The 14,558-nt window shown below is 44.9% G+C and overlaps 1 protein-coding gene across 2 annotated transcripts in view; it reads right to left on the minus strand.

The window, feature by feature from the left end:
- Nucleotides 1-14,558, minus strand: part of LOC140740161 (microtubule-associated serine/threonine-protein kinase 1-like) — a 219,902-nt gene that overhangs the window by 154,075 nt on the left and 51,269 nt on the right. The window contains exon 1 of one of the 2 annotated variants that reach the window (XM_073069134.1): nt 13,197-13,355. The exons of the other annotated variant lie outside the window; for it this stretch is intronic. Within the exon in view, the coding sequence (XP_072925235.1) occupies nt 13,197-13,279 (83 nt within the window). The 5' untranslated portion in view covers nt 13,280-13,355. Of the gene's footprint in view, nt 1-13,196; nt 13,356-14,558 lie in introns of those variants that run through there. 2 annotated transcript variants of the gene reach the window in all.

Genomic DNA, 14,558 nt, shown 5'->3' on the forward strand with positions numbered 1-14,558 from the left:
TTATTAACACTGATGATGTGCCCTAGCTTAGCATCATGCAGATGATTCTATAAGAAGATGATTATTTATTATTATTTCTATCTCATTTTTTTTCTTCTATGTATTGCATTGAACTGCTGCTGCTAAGTTAACAAATTTCACGTCACATGCCGATGATAATAAACCTGATTCTGAAAATGCTGGAGGAACTTGGCAAGTCAGGCAGCATCTATGGAGAGGGATAAACTGTCAACATTTCGGGTTGAAACCCTTCATGAAGTCTGGAACGGAAAGGGGAAGAAGGCAACTGATGGCCAAAATGTCAACTGTTTAATCTGCTCTATAGTTCCTACCTGACCTTAAACTCATAAGACACAGGAGTGGAGCTAGGCCACTGGACACAATGAATCTACTTTGCCATTCTATCATGGCTGATTTATTATCACTTTCAACCCCGTTCTGCTGCCTTCTGCCTGTCTGTCACCTTTGATGCCTTGACAAACCAAGAACCTATCAACCTCCACTTTAAATCTACTCAATGACTTGGCCTCCACAGTAATCCGTGGCAGTAAATTCAACAGATTCAGGCTAAAGATATTCCTCCTCATCTCTGTTCTAAATGGATGTCCCTCTCAGGCTGGACCATCTGGTCCTAGACTCCTCTACTATAGAAAGTATCCTCACCACATCCACTCTATCAATATGCGAGATGTTTCAATGAGATTCCCCCCCCCCCAATCTTTTTAAGTCCAGTAAGTACAGGCCCACAGTCATCAAATGCTCCTCACACATTAAAAGTTTCATTCCCAGAATCATTTTTGCACACTTTCTCTCGACCTTCTCCAATGCCAGCACATTACTTCTTAGATAAAGGTCCCAAGACTGCTCACCATATTCCAAGTGTGGTTGGATCAATGCCTTATAAAGCCTCAGCATCACACCCTTGCTCTTACATTCTAGTCTTCTCAAATGAATGCTAGCATTACATTCGTCTTCCTTACCAATGACTCAACCTTTAGGGAATCCTATACAAGGACTCTCAACACCCTTTAACACCTGATATTTTGAATGTTCTCCCTGCTTAGAAATTAGTCTATGACTTTATCCCTTCTACCAAAATGCATGACCCCACACTTCCCTACACTATATTCCATCTGCTACTTCTTTGCCCATTCTCCTAATCTGTCTAAGTCGTTCTGCAGACTCCCTGCTTCCTCAACACTACCTGCGCCTCCACTCATCTTTGTATTATCTGAAAACTTGGCCAAAAAGCCAACAAATCTGTCATGCAAATCATTGGCATATAACATGAAAAGAGGCGGACCCAATACCAACCCCTGTGGAACACTACCTGTTACTGGCAGCCAACCAGAAAATCCCCCTTTATTCCCACTCTTTGCCTCCTGACACTCAGCCAATCTTCTATCCATGCTAGTACTGTATCTTTCCTGTAATACCATGGGCTCTTCTCTTGTTAAGCAGCCTTATGTGCGACACCTTGTCAAAGGCCTTCTGAAAATCCACTGACTCTCTTTTGTCTATCCTGCCTGTACTCCAATAGATTTATCAGGCAAGATTTCCCTTTAAGGAAACCATGCTGAATTTGGCCTGCTTTATCATGTGCCTCCAAGTACCCTGAAACCTCATCCTTAACAATAGACTCCAACATCTTCCCAACCACTGAAGTCAAGCTAACAGGCCTATCATTTCCTTTCTACTGCCTCCCTCCTTTCTTAAAAAGTGAAGAGATGCTTGTATTTTTCCTGGCCCCTGGAACCATTCCAGAATTTAGCGATTCTTGAAAGATGATTATTAATGCCTCTTTCGGAACCCTGGGGTGTATCCATCTGGTCCAGTGATTTATCTACCTTCAAACCTTTCAGTTTCCCTAGCAGATTCTCCTTAGTAATAGCAACTAGACTCACTTCTGCCCCCGGTATACTGCTTGAGTGTTCCTCAGTGAAGACTGACACAAAATACGTATTAAGTTGGACTGCCATTCCTTGGGTTCACCCCCCCCCCCCCCCACCCCATTACCACCTCTCCAATGTAATTTTTCCATCAGTCCACTCTCTCACCTCGCTTTTACTTTAATACCTGGGGAAAAAAAACTTTTGGCATGTTCTTTTATATTATCGGCTAGCTTACCTTCATATTTCATCTTTTCTCTCCTTATGTTTTTTTTAGTTGCCTTCTATTGGTTTTTAAAGCTTCCCAATCCTCTAATTTCCCACTAATTTTTGTTATATTATATGCCTTCCCTTTTGTTTTTATTTATTCTTTGACTTTCCTTGTCAGCCACAGTTGCTTCATGCTAGCTTTAGAATACTTCTTCATCTTTGTGATGTAGCTATCCTGTGCTTTCTGAATTGCCCCCAGAAAATCCAGCCATTGCTGTTCTGCCAGCATCCCTAATAGTGTCCCCTTCCAAACAACTTTGGCCAGCTCCTCTCTCATGCCTCTTTAATTCCCTTGACCACTGTAATTCCGATACATTTGACTTTAGCTTTTCCCCCTCAAATTGCATGGTGAATTATATCATATTATGATCACTGTCTCCTGAGGGTTCCTTTACCTTAAGCTCTCCGATCAAATTTGGTTCACTACACAACACCCAATCCAGAATTGCCTTTCTCCTACTGGGTTCAACCACAAGCTGTTCTGAAAAGCCATCTCAAAGGCATTCTCTCTTTGGATCCAGCACCATACTACTTTTCCCAATCTAGTAGCACATTGAAATCTCGTCTGACTGTTGTTACACTGACCTTATTACATGTCTTTTCTATCTCCCATTGGAATTTGTATCGCGCATCCTGACTACTGTTCGGAGGCCTGTATACAACTCCCATCAAGGTCTTTTTACCCTTGCAGTTTCTTAACTCTACCTACAAGGATACTGCATCTTCCATTCCTATAAGAACTTGATTTCATTTTTTTACCAATAGAGCCACCCTGTGCCCTCCTGCCTGCCCACTCAATACAGTGCGTAGCCTTGGATGTTGAGCTTCCCTCTGTGATCTTCTTTCAGCCATGACTCAGTGATGCCCACAACATCATACATGCCCACCTCTAACTGTGCTACAAAATCATCTACCTTATTCCAAATACTGTGTGCATTCAAATATAACACCTCCAGTCCTCTATACATCACCCCTTTTTTAAATTCCGCCCCGTTACACTTCGATTTTCCCCACTGTCTACAATTTTGCCTCATCATCTGCCCATCCTTCCTCACAGACTGACTATATAATTTATCATCTTGTAATGTATACCAATTGCCCCATCCATAGCCCTGTCACTTTGGTTCCCATGACCCTGCCAGCTTAGCTTAAACCCTCCTGAGCAGCTCTAGCAAATCTGTCTGCAACAATATTTGTTCCTCTTGAGTACATGAAACCAGTCCTTTTTGTACAGGTCGTACCTTCCTCAGAAAAGATCCCAATGATCCAGGAATCTGAAACCCTGCCTCCTGCACCACCTTCCTCAGCCACTCATTCATCTGTTCTATCATCCTAGCCCTGCCCTGACTAGCACGTGGCACTGGGAGTAATCCAGAGATTACTACCTTGCAGGTCCTGCTTTTCAGCCTCCTCCCTAATGCCCTACACTCTATATACAAGATCGCTTCTCCCTTTCTACCTGTCATTGGTGCAAGTGTGCACTACAACCTCCGTCTGTCACCCTCCCTCTTGAGAATCGTCTGCAGCCTATCAACGACATCCTGCACCCCAGCACTTGAGAGGCAACACACCATCCTAGCTTCTCTTTAACAGCCACAGGATCTGCAGTCCATAACACTAACTATCGTGTCTCCTATCACTACCACTCTGCTCGACTTTACCCTTCTCTGCTGAGGCTCGGAGCTGGCCACAGTGCCATTAGCCTGGCTGCTGCAGCTGTGCCCTGATAGTTCATTCCCCCCAGAAGTATCCGAAGGGATAGATCTGTTGCAGAGGGGCAAGGCCACAGGGAAACACTACACTGACTGCTTTCTTCCTTTACTTCTTCACGTGATCACCATTTATTCTCTGAAACCTGCACTCTGGGTGTGTGACCTGACCACTGCAGTAAAAGTCTCACTTGTGAGGTTTTCAGCCCCACAGATGCCCCTGCATACATCCAGCTCCAGTTCCTTGACCTTGCCAGTCAAGAGCTCAAGTTGGGTGTACATCCTTATATATATACCCTAAAATCTCACATCTCACAGCAGGAGCATTCTACTGCCTAAACTTATTATGTCTAACTTCTCAAGCTTAAATTCTAGCCTGTGGAGCCAAAGTCTGACCACCATAACACTGGTCTGCTCCCACAATGGCCACTCTGCTGACTCCTCGCTTCCTTTTACTGACCCCTGCCAAGTGCCTAAAAGATTGCAAGGACTGCAGCCCCCCAAAAAGATCCAAAAGACCCCGAGATCTTTCTAAACCTCGCACAGCCTCACCAATGAACAACCACTTTCGATGATTACAGTCCATGCCTTCTAGTACTTGACATACAATACTGAATATATGATGTTCCAGCTCTCCAAAACTTCAATTAGGCTGCACTTGGTGTATTGTGTGTCATTCTGGTCACCCTATTACAGGAAGGATGGGGAGGCTTTGGAAAGGGAACAAAATAGGTTATTCAGACACTACCTGGATTAAAGGGTGTGAGCTGTAAAGGGAGGTTGGACAAACTTGGCTAGTTTTCTCTGGAGCAATAGTGGCTGAGGAGTGACCTGGTACAAGTTCATAACATTTTGAGGGGTATAGATAGACAGAGTCTTTTACTCAGCATAGATATGTCAAGTGCCATATCTACTAAATGAAATTTGGATGACCACCCACTCTCCTGCCCAATGCAGTGAACTGCAAGATGTAGGAGAGAACATCAACGTCTTAGAATGATACTGGGTACTAGCTAAGTAACATGTCCTTGATCACCATGGGAAAAGTAGTTCAAACAAACATGAAGCAGAATTTTAAGGTTATTAGCCTAAGTAAAGACAAATACTTCTGTTTTGAGTACAGGCCCCTTAAATGAACCACTTCAAGTAAAACACAGTTACAAGACTATTCTGTAGGTAAGTAAAAGAAGTTTTTCTGGCCAGTAAAATTTAAGAATCGCACTGAACAAATTCTGAACAAGTGCAATATGCACAAAATGCTGGAGGAACTCAGGCAACATTAATGGAAGGAAATAAACAGTTGACGTCTCAGGCTGAGACCCTCCATCAGGACTAATCCAGTATCCACAGAATCCTTTCTGTTCATATTCTGCATCAGTGCTGAAGGAATCAGTGGGGGAAAGTTAAAATCCAGTAGAAAAATGAGGTGATTCATTTCCCAAACAGCATCTAGGAAAGTTTGCAAAACTGCTATTCCAGCTTAACCTGATTCCCAACAGCAGACCGTTGTGTGAACAGTTTCCAGCTCTTTGTGCCTTACACATTGTTGGCATTGTGTGAACAGTTTCCAGCCCTTTGTGCTTTGCACATAGCTGACTATCCAGCCTGGTTTTGTATTGCCTGCAAACCTGGATAAATTATACTTAGTCTTTTCGTCAAAGTTAGCATGGTTTGTACATTGCAAATAGCCAAGTAGAGGCTCTTTCTGCAGCCCTTTTCTCTACAATACCAAGTTTCTAAAAGATATAAACAATGACAACTGGAAATTTCTGTAAAATTTATATAGATTCTGTTTTTTTAAAACTAAATTAATGTGTCAAGTGGAAAAAGGAAGTTTGGCAAGCAAATCCAATCACAATACATTCAGTGCTCACTTTATTAGGTATGCCCATACATCTGTTTGTTAATGTAAATATTTAATCAGCCAATCGTGTGGCAGCAATTCAAGGCATAAAAACACGCGGACATGCTCAAGAGGTTCAGTTGTTGTTCAGACCAAACATCAGAATGGGGAGGAAATGTGTTCAAAGTGACTTTAACCGTGGAATGATTGTCGGAACGGGGTAGCATGAGTATCTTAGAAACTGCTGATCTCCTAAGATTTTCATGCACAACAGTCTCTAAAGTTTACAGAGACTGTGTGAAAAACAAAGAAAAATATTCGGTGAGTGGCAGTTTTGTGGGTGAAAGCACCTTGTTAATGAGAGACATCAGAGGAGGATGGCCAGAATGGTTCAAACTGACAAGAAAGCAACAGTAACTCAAATACCCACACATTACAACAGTGGTGTGCAGTACAGCCTCGCTGAATGCACGGCACCTTGAGCCTCGAAGTGGATGGGTTACAACAGCAGAAGACCACGCCAGCTTCTGTTCCTGTACCTAACAGAATGGCCACAAGGCAAAGTCATTCTGAGGAGAAATCTAACCAGCCACACCCTTTGAAGCACCTAGCGTTCTACAATCCAGCTCAATCCAAAATGCACTTGAACCTATTCACACTGAAGAACGGTTTGTGGCTCATGTTTCCAGGGCTGGAGACAAAGAGAGCAAGTTGAAGGGAAGCTGAGAGGCAATCTTATATAGGTGAATAAAATTATGAGGGGTGCAGTGCCACCAAATCTTTTCCCCAGAGTTTGGGAATCAAGAACTAGAGAGCATAGGCTTAAGATTAGAGGGAAAAGATTTAATAGCAACTTGGGGGGCAACATTTCCTTTTTCACAAAGGTTCAAAGGTCCAACTTAATGTCAAAGAAATGTATACAATATACATTCTGACATGCTTTTCCTTCGCAAACAAAAGCAGAGAAGTGCCCCAAAGAATGAATGACAGTTAAACGTGAGAACCCCAAAGTCCCCCCAGCTCCCCTCCCTCCCGCGCATGTGGCAGCAAGCAACAATCTTCCCCCCCCATCAAAAAAAAGCGCACCTGCTACGGAGCACAGACATGAGCTAGGCGATAGCAAAGACACAGTTACTCCAAAGACTATCGCATTTCATCTGGCATTTGACAGAATAGGTTCTCTCCATTTTCACAGCGAGCGGGTGACACAACAACAACCCGCTGGTCTACAACGTTAAAAAGTCTGCTTCGCCACTTTTTACGAGCTCCGGGCCTGAAGATCGCAAAGATCTTGGGTCTTCGGGCCTACAGCGAAAGATTTTCTGGCCTCCCCGACAACACACGAGTCTCCTGCTGTGACACCGACCCTCGATCCACCCATTTCCAGAGCCCCGAGGGAGGCATCTATTTGAAAAGAGCTGTCAGGGGAAGCAGTGAGAAAGGGCAATTGGATGGTCCAATTGGCCTGGAAATGTTTAAAGAGTTATGGACCAAAGTTCAGTAAATGGGACCAGCTTGGATGGGGCATCTTGGTCACCATGGGCCAGTTGGGCTGAAGGACCTGTTTTCAAGCTGTAAAACTCTAAGTTCCCAGGTGAGCTTTACGTAAAGGCAAGTCTAATATCCTAAGAAATGTTCCAAAATGGATTTTGGGATTTTGTCTGTGGTCAGATGAATGATTAGTTTTGTTACACTGCAGATCAGAATCTTTCCTGGGGTCTTTGTTATTGCTTGCTTGGTGGGTGGATGGTGCTGATGTTTTTTTTTGCCGAAGTAAGTGGGGGAGGGGGAGGGCCGATGCTTCGCTGCTGCTTCAGCGTGGGGGGGGGGGGCTAGCGGGGTTTTGAGGTTTTAACATTTTTACTGTCACTCATTCTTAGGGGCACTCATCTGCTTTTTGTGGATGTCCGAGAAGAACAAGAACTTCAGGATGTATATTGTCTACTTTTCTCTGACATTAAATGGAACTTTTGAATTCAGTGCTTCTGAGGTCTTGCCAATTATACAAATACAAATGATCTCCTGATGTTTAGAAATACAAGATGCCATGACTGTTCCACTTATGGAAGACTGAGGCTAGGACTGAGGTATCCATCATTAAGGATACCCATCACACGACTGCTTCTAATTACAGCCATTAGGGAGGAGGGCCAGGAGCCTGAAGACACACACTCAACTTGAGCAGGGGTAAAAGTTGTTCCTCAAGAGTGTTAGAAACACCTTCTACCCCTCCACCATCAGATTTCTGAATGGACAATAAACCAACCCATGAACACCATCACTTTATGCACTCATTATTTACTTTTAATATATATTTCTTGTTGTAATTTACAGTATTTTTAATGTACTGCACTGTATTGCTGCTGCAAAACAACAAATTTCGTGACATATCTCAGTGATGTTAAACCTGATCCTGATTCTCAAGAGTTTGAAGTTTTTCACACTATAATTGGAGGTTAAGTTCATCATGTCACTAGATATTATTCTATTATGTAATTCCTCAAGATAGGCACAGTCAGTAGTAGATAACACGTTTCTCAGGCCAGTCTGATTACACCCCCACCACCCCTATTCCTCAGACTGATTACGTCATCAGTCACTACCCTCCTTAAGGGCTGGAACACTTATGGAGTCACTGAGTGGTGACACTAACTTTGTTGTGTCGACTGCTTTTCCTAAACCCCTCATGTCATCTTCCCAGAGGGATGTCCTCCAGAATCCCTGGCCAGCCTCTTTCTGTGATTCACCATCTGGTGTTCCAAATAATTAGCCATCTCTTCCCGGCTCCCCTCCTGACCGTGACTCACCATCCCCGTGTTATGCAGCTTGTGGTCATGCCAACAAAGGGCAGGAATTTGCAATGCTTGGGTCAGAAACATGTGTTGGAGGAACGCAGGAACATCCTGGTGGGCACAGAAAACACCGGGTGTCCAATTCAAAGCAGAATTCTGAAAATGTACAGCATTAAATCTATTGGCAGGATTTTCAAATCAGACGACTGAACCTAAAGGGTTGCAAGGAATGCTTCACACAAGATAACAATGGCATTAAAGGACACCTACAACGATAGGTCATTGTGTTAATGTGCAAAAATGTAACAGTATTGGTCTGAATCTCCCATAAGTGCAAGTCAAGTTATTAAAACCAATTACACATGCAACAATCATTACTTCATACATGGAAGAATCACAGAAATGAACCAGGTCAGATCCAATCTGTGGCCACTTGATTAGGTACACCTGCACTCCCACTTGTTAATGCAAATATCTAATCAGCCATTCATGTGGCAGCAACTCAGTGCATAAAAGCATGCAGGCATGGTCAAAAGGTTCAGTTGTTATTCAGACCCAACACAAGATTGCAGAAGAAATGTGACATAAGTGACTTTGAACATGAAATGATTGTTGCTGCCAGACAGGATGGTTTGAGTATCTCAAAAACTGCTGATCTCATGGGAGTTTCACACCCAACAACCTTTAGAGTTTACAGAGAATGGTGCAAAAAACTAAAATAGAAATCCAGAGAGTGGCTGTACTGTGGGCGAAAATGCCTTTTAAAGAGAGAGGTCAGAGGAGAATGGCCAGACTGGCTCAATGCACACTCTGAATGCACAACATGTCGAACATTGAAGTGGTTGGCCTACAACAGCAGATGACTACCATCGTACACTCAGTGGCCACTTTATCAGGTATAATAAAGTAGATATGCAATAGCTATGCTATTGAAGAACTACAGAGATGTAATAAATAGCAAGGCCTCTTATCCATTTAAGAATCACAGCTTTATTCTCTCACGTCCATGACAGTAAACATAAGTTTTAGGACATAGGAGCAGAATTAGGCCACTTGGTCCATTGAGTCTGCTCTGCTATTTCATCATGGCTGACTTTTCCTCTCAGCCCCATTCTCCTGCCTTCTCCACAAAACCTTGAACACCCTGACTAATCAAGAGCCTATCAACCTCATCTTTAAATATACCCATTGACTTGGTTTCCTTAGCAGACTATGGCAATGGATACTATATATCCGCCTTCCTGTGGCTAAAGAAATGCATCCCCATCCCTATTCTAAAAGGACTTCCTTCTAATCTGAGGCTGTGCCCTTTGGTTCCAGACTCTCCACTACTGGGAACATCCTCTGGACATCCACTCTTTCCAGGCCTTTCAATATTCAGTAAGTTTCAACACGATCCCTCCTCATTCTTCTGAACTTCAGTGAGTACAGGGCCAGAGCCATCAAATGCTCCTCATATGTTAACCCTCACATACCATTCCCCATATGTCAAAATAACAGCATTAAAATACCTTGGAATGAAGCAGCCAAGACATTAAAGAACCCTCATACATACTGTAATTATCATTTCAGTCTCACACACATGCATGTAAATTACTGGATTAAGAATTCTATGTACATGATGTGTCAATGTGCACGCAGGTCAGCTTACTAAAATGCCCCATTCATGGAAAATCAAGGATTTTGTACTCAAACAACAGCAACAGAATGCTGGGGGAACTTAGCAGGTCAAGGAACATCTATGGAGAGGAACAAACACAGATGCTGCCTGAACTGCTGAGTTCCTCCAGCATTTTCTATGTGTTGTTCTAGATTCCCAGCATTTACAGGATCTCACGTTTATATTTTGCACTTGAAATTTTTTTTAGTGTTTCTAATGTCTTGCATATAGAACATTTTATGCAATCATTAAATATTATTAGATATCTGCCATTATTTTTTCCTACACTGGGTAGAGTAACAACGTTGAGCAGAGTACATTGAGAGACCTAAGGGTTCATTTGAGAAAATGAAGTTCAGGTAGCATGGGATCAACAGTAAAAGTACTGTCGTGGGTCAAATTCCTGGAGCACCCTCCCTAGCAACTTGTTGGAGGGACCTTTGCCAAGAGGACTCCAGCAGTTCCAGATAACACCATCATCAGCATCACCTTCTCAACCATGGAGGAGCATTCCAGTGACACCCAGACCTCAAAAAGTAAACTTGAAAAGGTACCGTCGGCCACTGGATCATTGGATATCAGCAACAACTCTATGCAAAGCAAATTTACTTTATAATTGAATTTATGGAGGGGAATAAACAGTAAATGTTTCAGGCCAAGACACTTCATCAGTACTGGAAAGAAAGGGGGATGAAAGAATATGAAAGTGAGGGGATGGAGTTGGCAGATGATGACTGTCACACACAAAATGCTGGTGGAACTCAGCAGGCCAGGCAGCATCTATGGAAAAGAAAAAACAGTCAATGTTTTGGGCCGAGACCCTTCATAAGGACTTAGGGAAAAAAAAGATGAGAAGTTAGAGCATGAAAAAGTGGGAGAGGGGAGGAAGTAAAAGGTGGTAGATGTTAGGTGAAACCAGGAAAGAGGGAGAACCAAAGAAAGGATCTTGGAATTTGATCGCTGTAAGAGATATGCTGGAGAAGGGGGGAATCAATTGGACAGGGTAGAAGACCATGGAAGAAAGGGAAGGAGAAGGAGCACCAAAGAGAGGTGATGGGTAGGTAAGGAGATGGGGTGAGAAGAGGTAAAAGGAATGGGAATGCGAAAGGGTGGGGGCAATTACTGGAAGTTCGAGAAATAAATGTTCATGCAATCAGGTTGGAGGGTAGCCAGACAGAATACAAGGTATTGCTCCTCCAACCGGTGTGTGGCAGTAGAGGCGGCCATGGACTGCCATGTCAGAATGATGAGTGAAGCCAGGTGAGGGGGAAGGTGGGTGGGTGAGAAAGGGAGGTTTAAAGTAAGAAGCTGGAAGCCAATAGGTGGATCAGGTAACATGGATAACATACCCCTATAAGGGAGGGTAACGTTCATCAGATGGGACTTGCTCAGGTAAATCACTTGGTCAGCTTAGATGAACTCAGCTAAGTGGCCTCCTTTCGTGCTACATAACACCGTGAATTGATTGAGGAGTCATACAGTTGTTTCAGGGCCAGTGATCTTCCAGTGGCAATCACTTCGGCAGCCTGCTCTAGCCCTGCAGCCAACTAACATTATCTCCATCCAGCCTCCTTCTGGAATTTTCCACCGCCTCCATTCCCAACACTTTTATCCCAATTTTCGAAGGTTTTGAATGGGAAAAATATATATATTTCCAGCCATGTAGGATACCCAGCAGCCAACCTGCATACGACCGTCAACCACTACATGGAATCTGGAATTAATTTATCTTTGGAACTCTTTTAAAGAGTATAGTATCTCAGTAAGATGTAAAGCAAATGTCAACCTCATTGAAATACACAAGGACAGGCTGGAAAACATCCGACTGCAAGACCCAATCACGGGAGGGGAATGAGTTTGCATGTGTTTGGGCGCCTTTCTACACTTGAATGTAAGAGCTCTGTCATTATATCTGTGCACACATGGCGCATCTGCGAATGCATCTGTATAAGGTATCTATTTTCAATGTGTGTCTGTTCCTGTTGTAGTTCTTCTAGATGCTGCTTATGCTGTGTGTGTGTGTGTGTGTGTGTGTGTGTGTGTGTATACCACAGCTGTATTGCACCAATCTTTGCACCAAGTTTGTTCACACCTCTGAACCTGCTGACTGTTTCTAGCATTTTTATGGGGTTGTTTTCTGTCTGGCTGCCTCGCTCCTCTCACACACAATAACGCCCCCCCCCCCCCCACCATGCCTGCGTCCAACTGGACTATTCTTTCTTCTATTTCTCTGCACGGGTTTCCCTTTGTAGTATCCTTCCTCCTGTTTAACTGCTGTCCATGTACCTGTCTCAGTGTGTATAGTACCTACCCTGTCTGTGTTTTGTGTGCTTATACATATTTGTGCATATCTGTGTTTGACCAGACTGTGCATTTGTCTTACATATGTGCTGTTTATGACTATGCTGTGTTTAACTGGATGGTATGTTTAAGTTCTGTGTGTGTGTGTGTGGTGTATTTATCTGTGTGCATTGTGTGTGTGTGTGTGTTTATGTTCTATGCCTGTGTGTGTGTGGTGTGTGTGTGTTATGTGCATGTCAGCTCGGCGCTCCACCGGAGGAGGGCCGAGTGAAACAATGGAATCCACCCCGGCGTTTGCTGAAGCCTTTCTCCATCCCGACAACAGTCACACCTTGCAGCGCGTACCGATCAGGGGGCCCCGATGCCCCAGACCACAATCCCGCAGCCCCTCGGCTCTTGGGCACAATGAGCGATCCAGACGTCGGGCACCTCTGCGTTGCCAAGGTGAACCGACCACTCGCAGCACCGGCCGCTTCATGGCTACGAACAACCCAGCCCGGCTGAGAAAGGGAGAGGGAGGGCGGACACAAGACCTCCGTCTCTGTTTCTGTCCTTTAACTATAGCCCTACACCCTTCAAACGCCCATCTTGCTAAAAAAAAATCCCAGCCCGGTTACAACTATATCTCCGCCCAAAGGAGAGAGGGCAGGGGTACCAAGCGAAAGCGGGTCTCGCCCCAACCAGACTCTGTGCCACGCTTGCTTTGATGAATGGGACAAGGCTGCTCGTTACCTTTTGGACCGCCGGAACATGTTGCTTTCAAGAAAATAGGGCATGGAAAAATTAGAGAGCATCGTCCATAGAGTCTCCGACATGGTCCGGTTGAGCTGACATTGTGGTTGGCGCCGTTACGTGGAGCCGCGGCTACAATCAACGCTGTGCTAATTCCCGAACTGGGGCTGGTAGATTATTCCAACGACCTGAGAGGGGAGGATGCTCCCGAAGTGTGTGTGTGTGTGTGGGACTGGGCGTGTGTAGACTCGCGTGTGAGTCTATTGCCACCAGCTGTCGGCCGTTGGAAGAGCCCACATCCCTCCCTCACTCCCCCATTCATTCCTGCCTCAGCCTTCCCACACGCTCCGTCCGGAACCGGACCGGTCTGGGAGTGTCGGGATGTCTGCGGTCACTTGGAAGCGGCCGATTATTCACCCAGGTATCAAATCAACCGCAAAACCAGCTTCCAGTGAGACTACATTAGCAGCAAATCACACGGAGAGGGTGGGGGGGGGGGGGGGGAGCGATGCGGGGCAGTGCGGGAGGGAGGGGGGAAGAGATGCAGGGAGGGAGGATGGAGGGGAAGAGAGGGATGGAGGGGAAGAGAGGGAAGGATGGAGGGGTGAAGAATGGGAGGGAGGATTAATGGAGAGATAGGGAGGAAAGGATGGAGAGTGGGATGGAGAGAGTGAGGGAGAGAGGAGAGGGGAGGAGAGAGAGGGGTGAGGTGGGAGAAGGGAGGGGAGGAGTGTGATGTGGAGAGGGTTAGTGAGGGAGAGGAGGGGTGAGGTGGAGGGTGTGAGGGGGAGAAGGGTAACGTTGGGGATGAGGGGGTAGTGATGGAGAGGGGGTAGTGATGGAGAGGGGGTAGAGTGGTGGAGAGTGGGAGTGAGGGGGATTGAGAGGGGCAGTGAGGAAGGAGAAGAGAGGAAGTGAGGAGGGAGGAAAGGGGAGAGAAAGAGGATGAGTTGTTAGGACAATCACTGGGGATGGTGGTGTGGGTGGGTTGAGGATTGTTACTGGAAGAAGGATTGAATAAAGTGGGTTGGGCCATAGCGATAAATGGTGAGCCCTGGGTGTAAAGTGGGGTTGAACAGAGAGAATATATAATAGACAGTGAGACGCTGCAAGTGGGATATAAGAACACTAAAGAGAGAGTCATGCAGAAACGGGGAGAGAGAACAGTCACAAGGTGTCTGTGTGTGAGAGAGAGAGAGAGAGAGAGAGAGTGAGACAGACAGACAAAGGAAAATTAAAGCCAGAATATGTTGGAAACTGTTGGCTGGCTCTGAAGCCTCTGTGCACAGAGAAACGTGTCAGCCTGGTGACCTTTGAAGGTCAGTCAGCTGAAATGTTCGCACTTTTGAGGATTTCCAGAAT

The sequence above is a fragment of the Hemitrygon akajei genome, chromosome 16 (assembly GCF_048418815.1).
Source record: "Hemitrygon akajei chromosome 16, sHemAka1.3, whole genome shotgun sequence".
NCBI lineage: Eukaryota > Metazoa > Chordata > Chondrichthyes > Myliobatiformes > Dasyatidae > Hemitrygon > Hemitrygon akajei.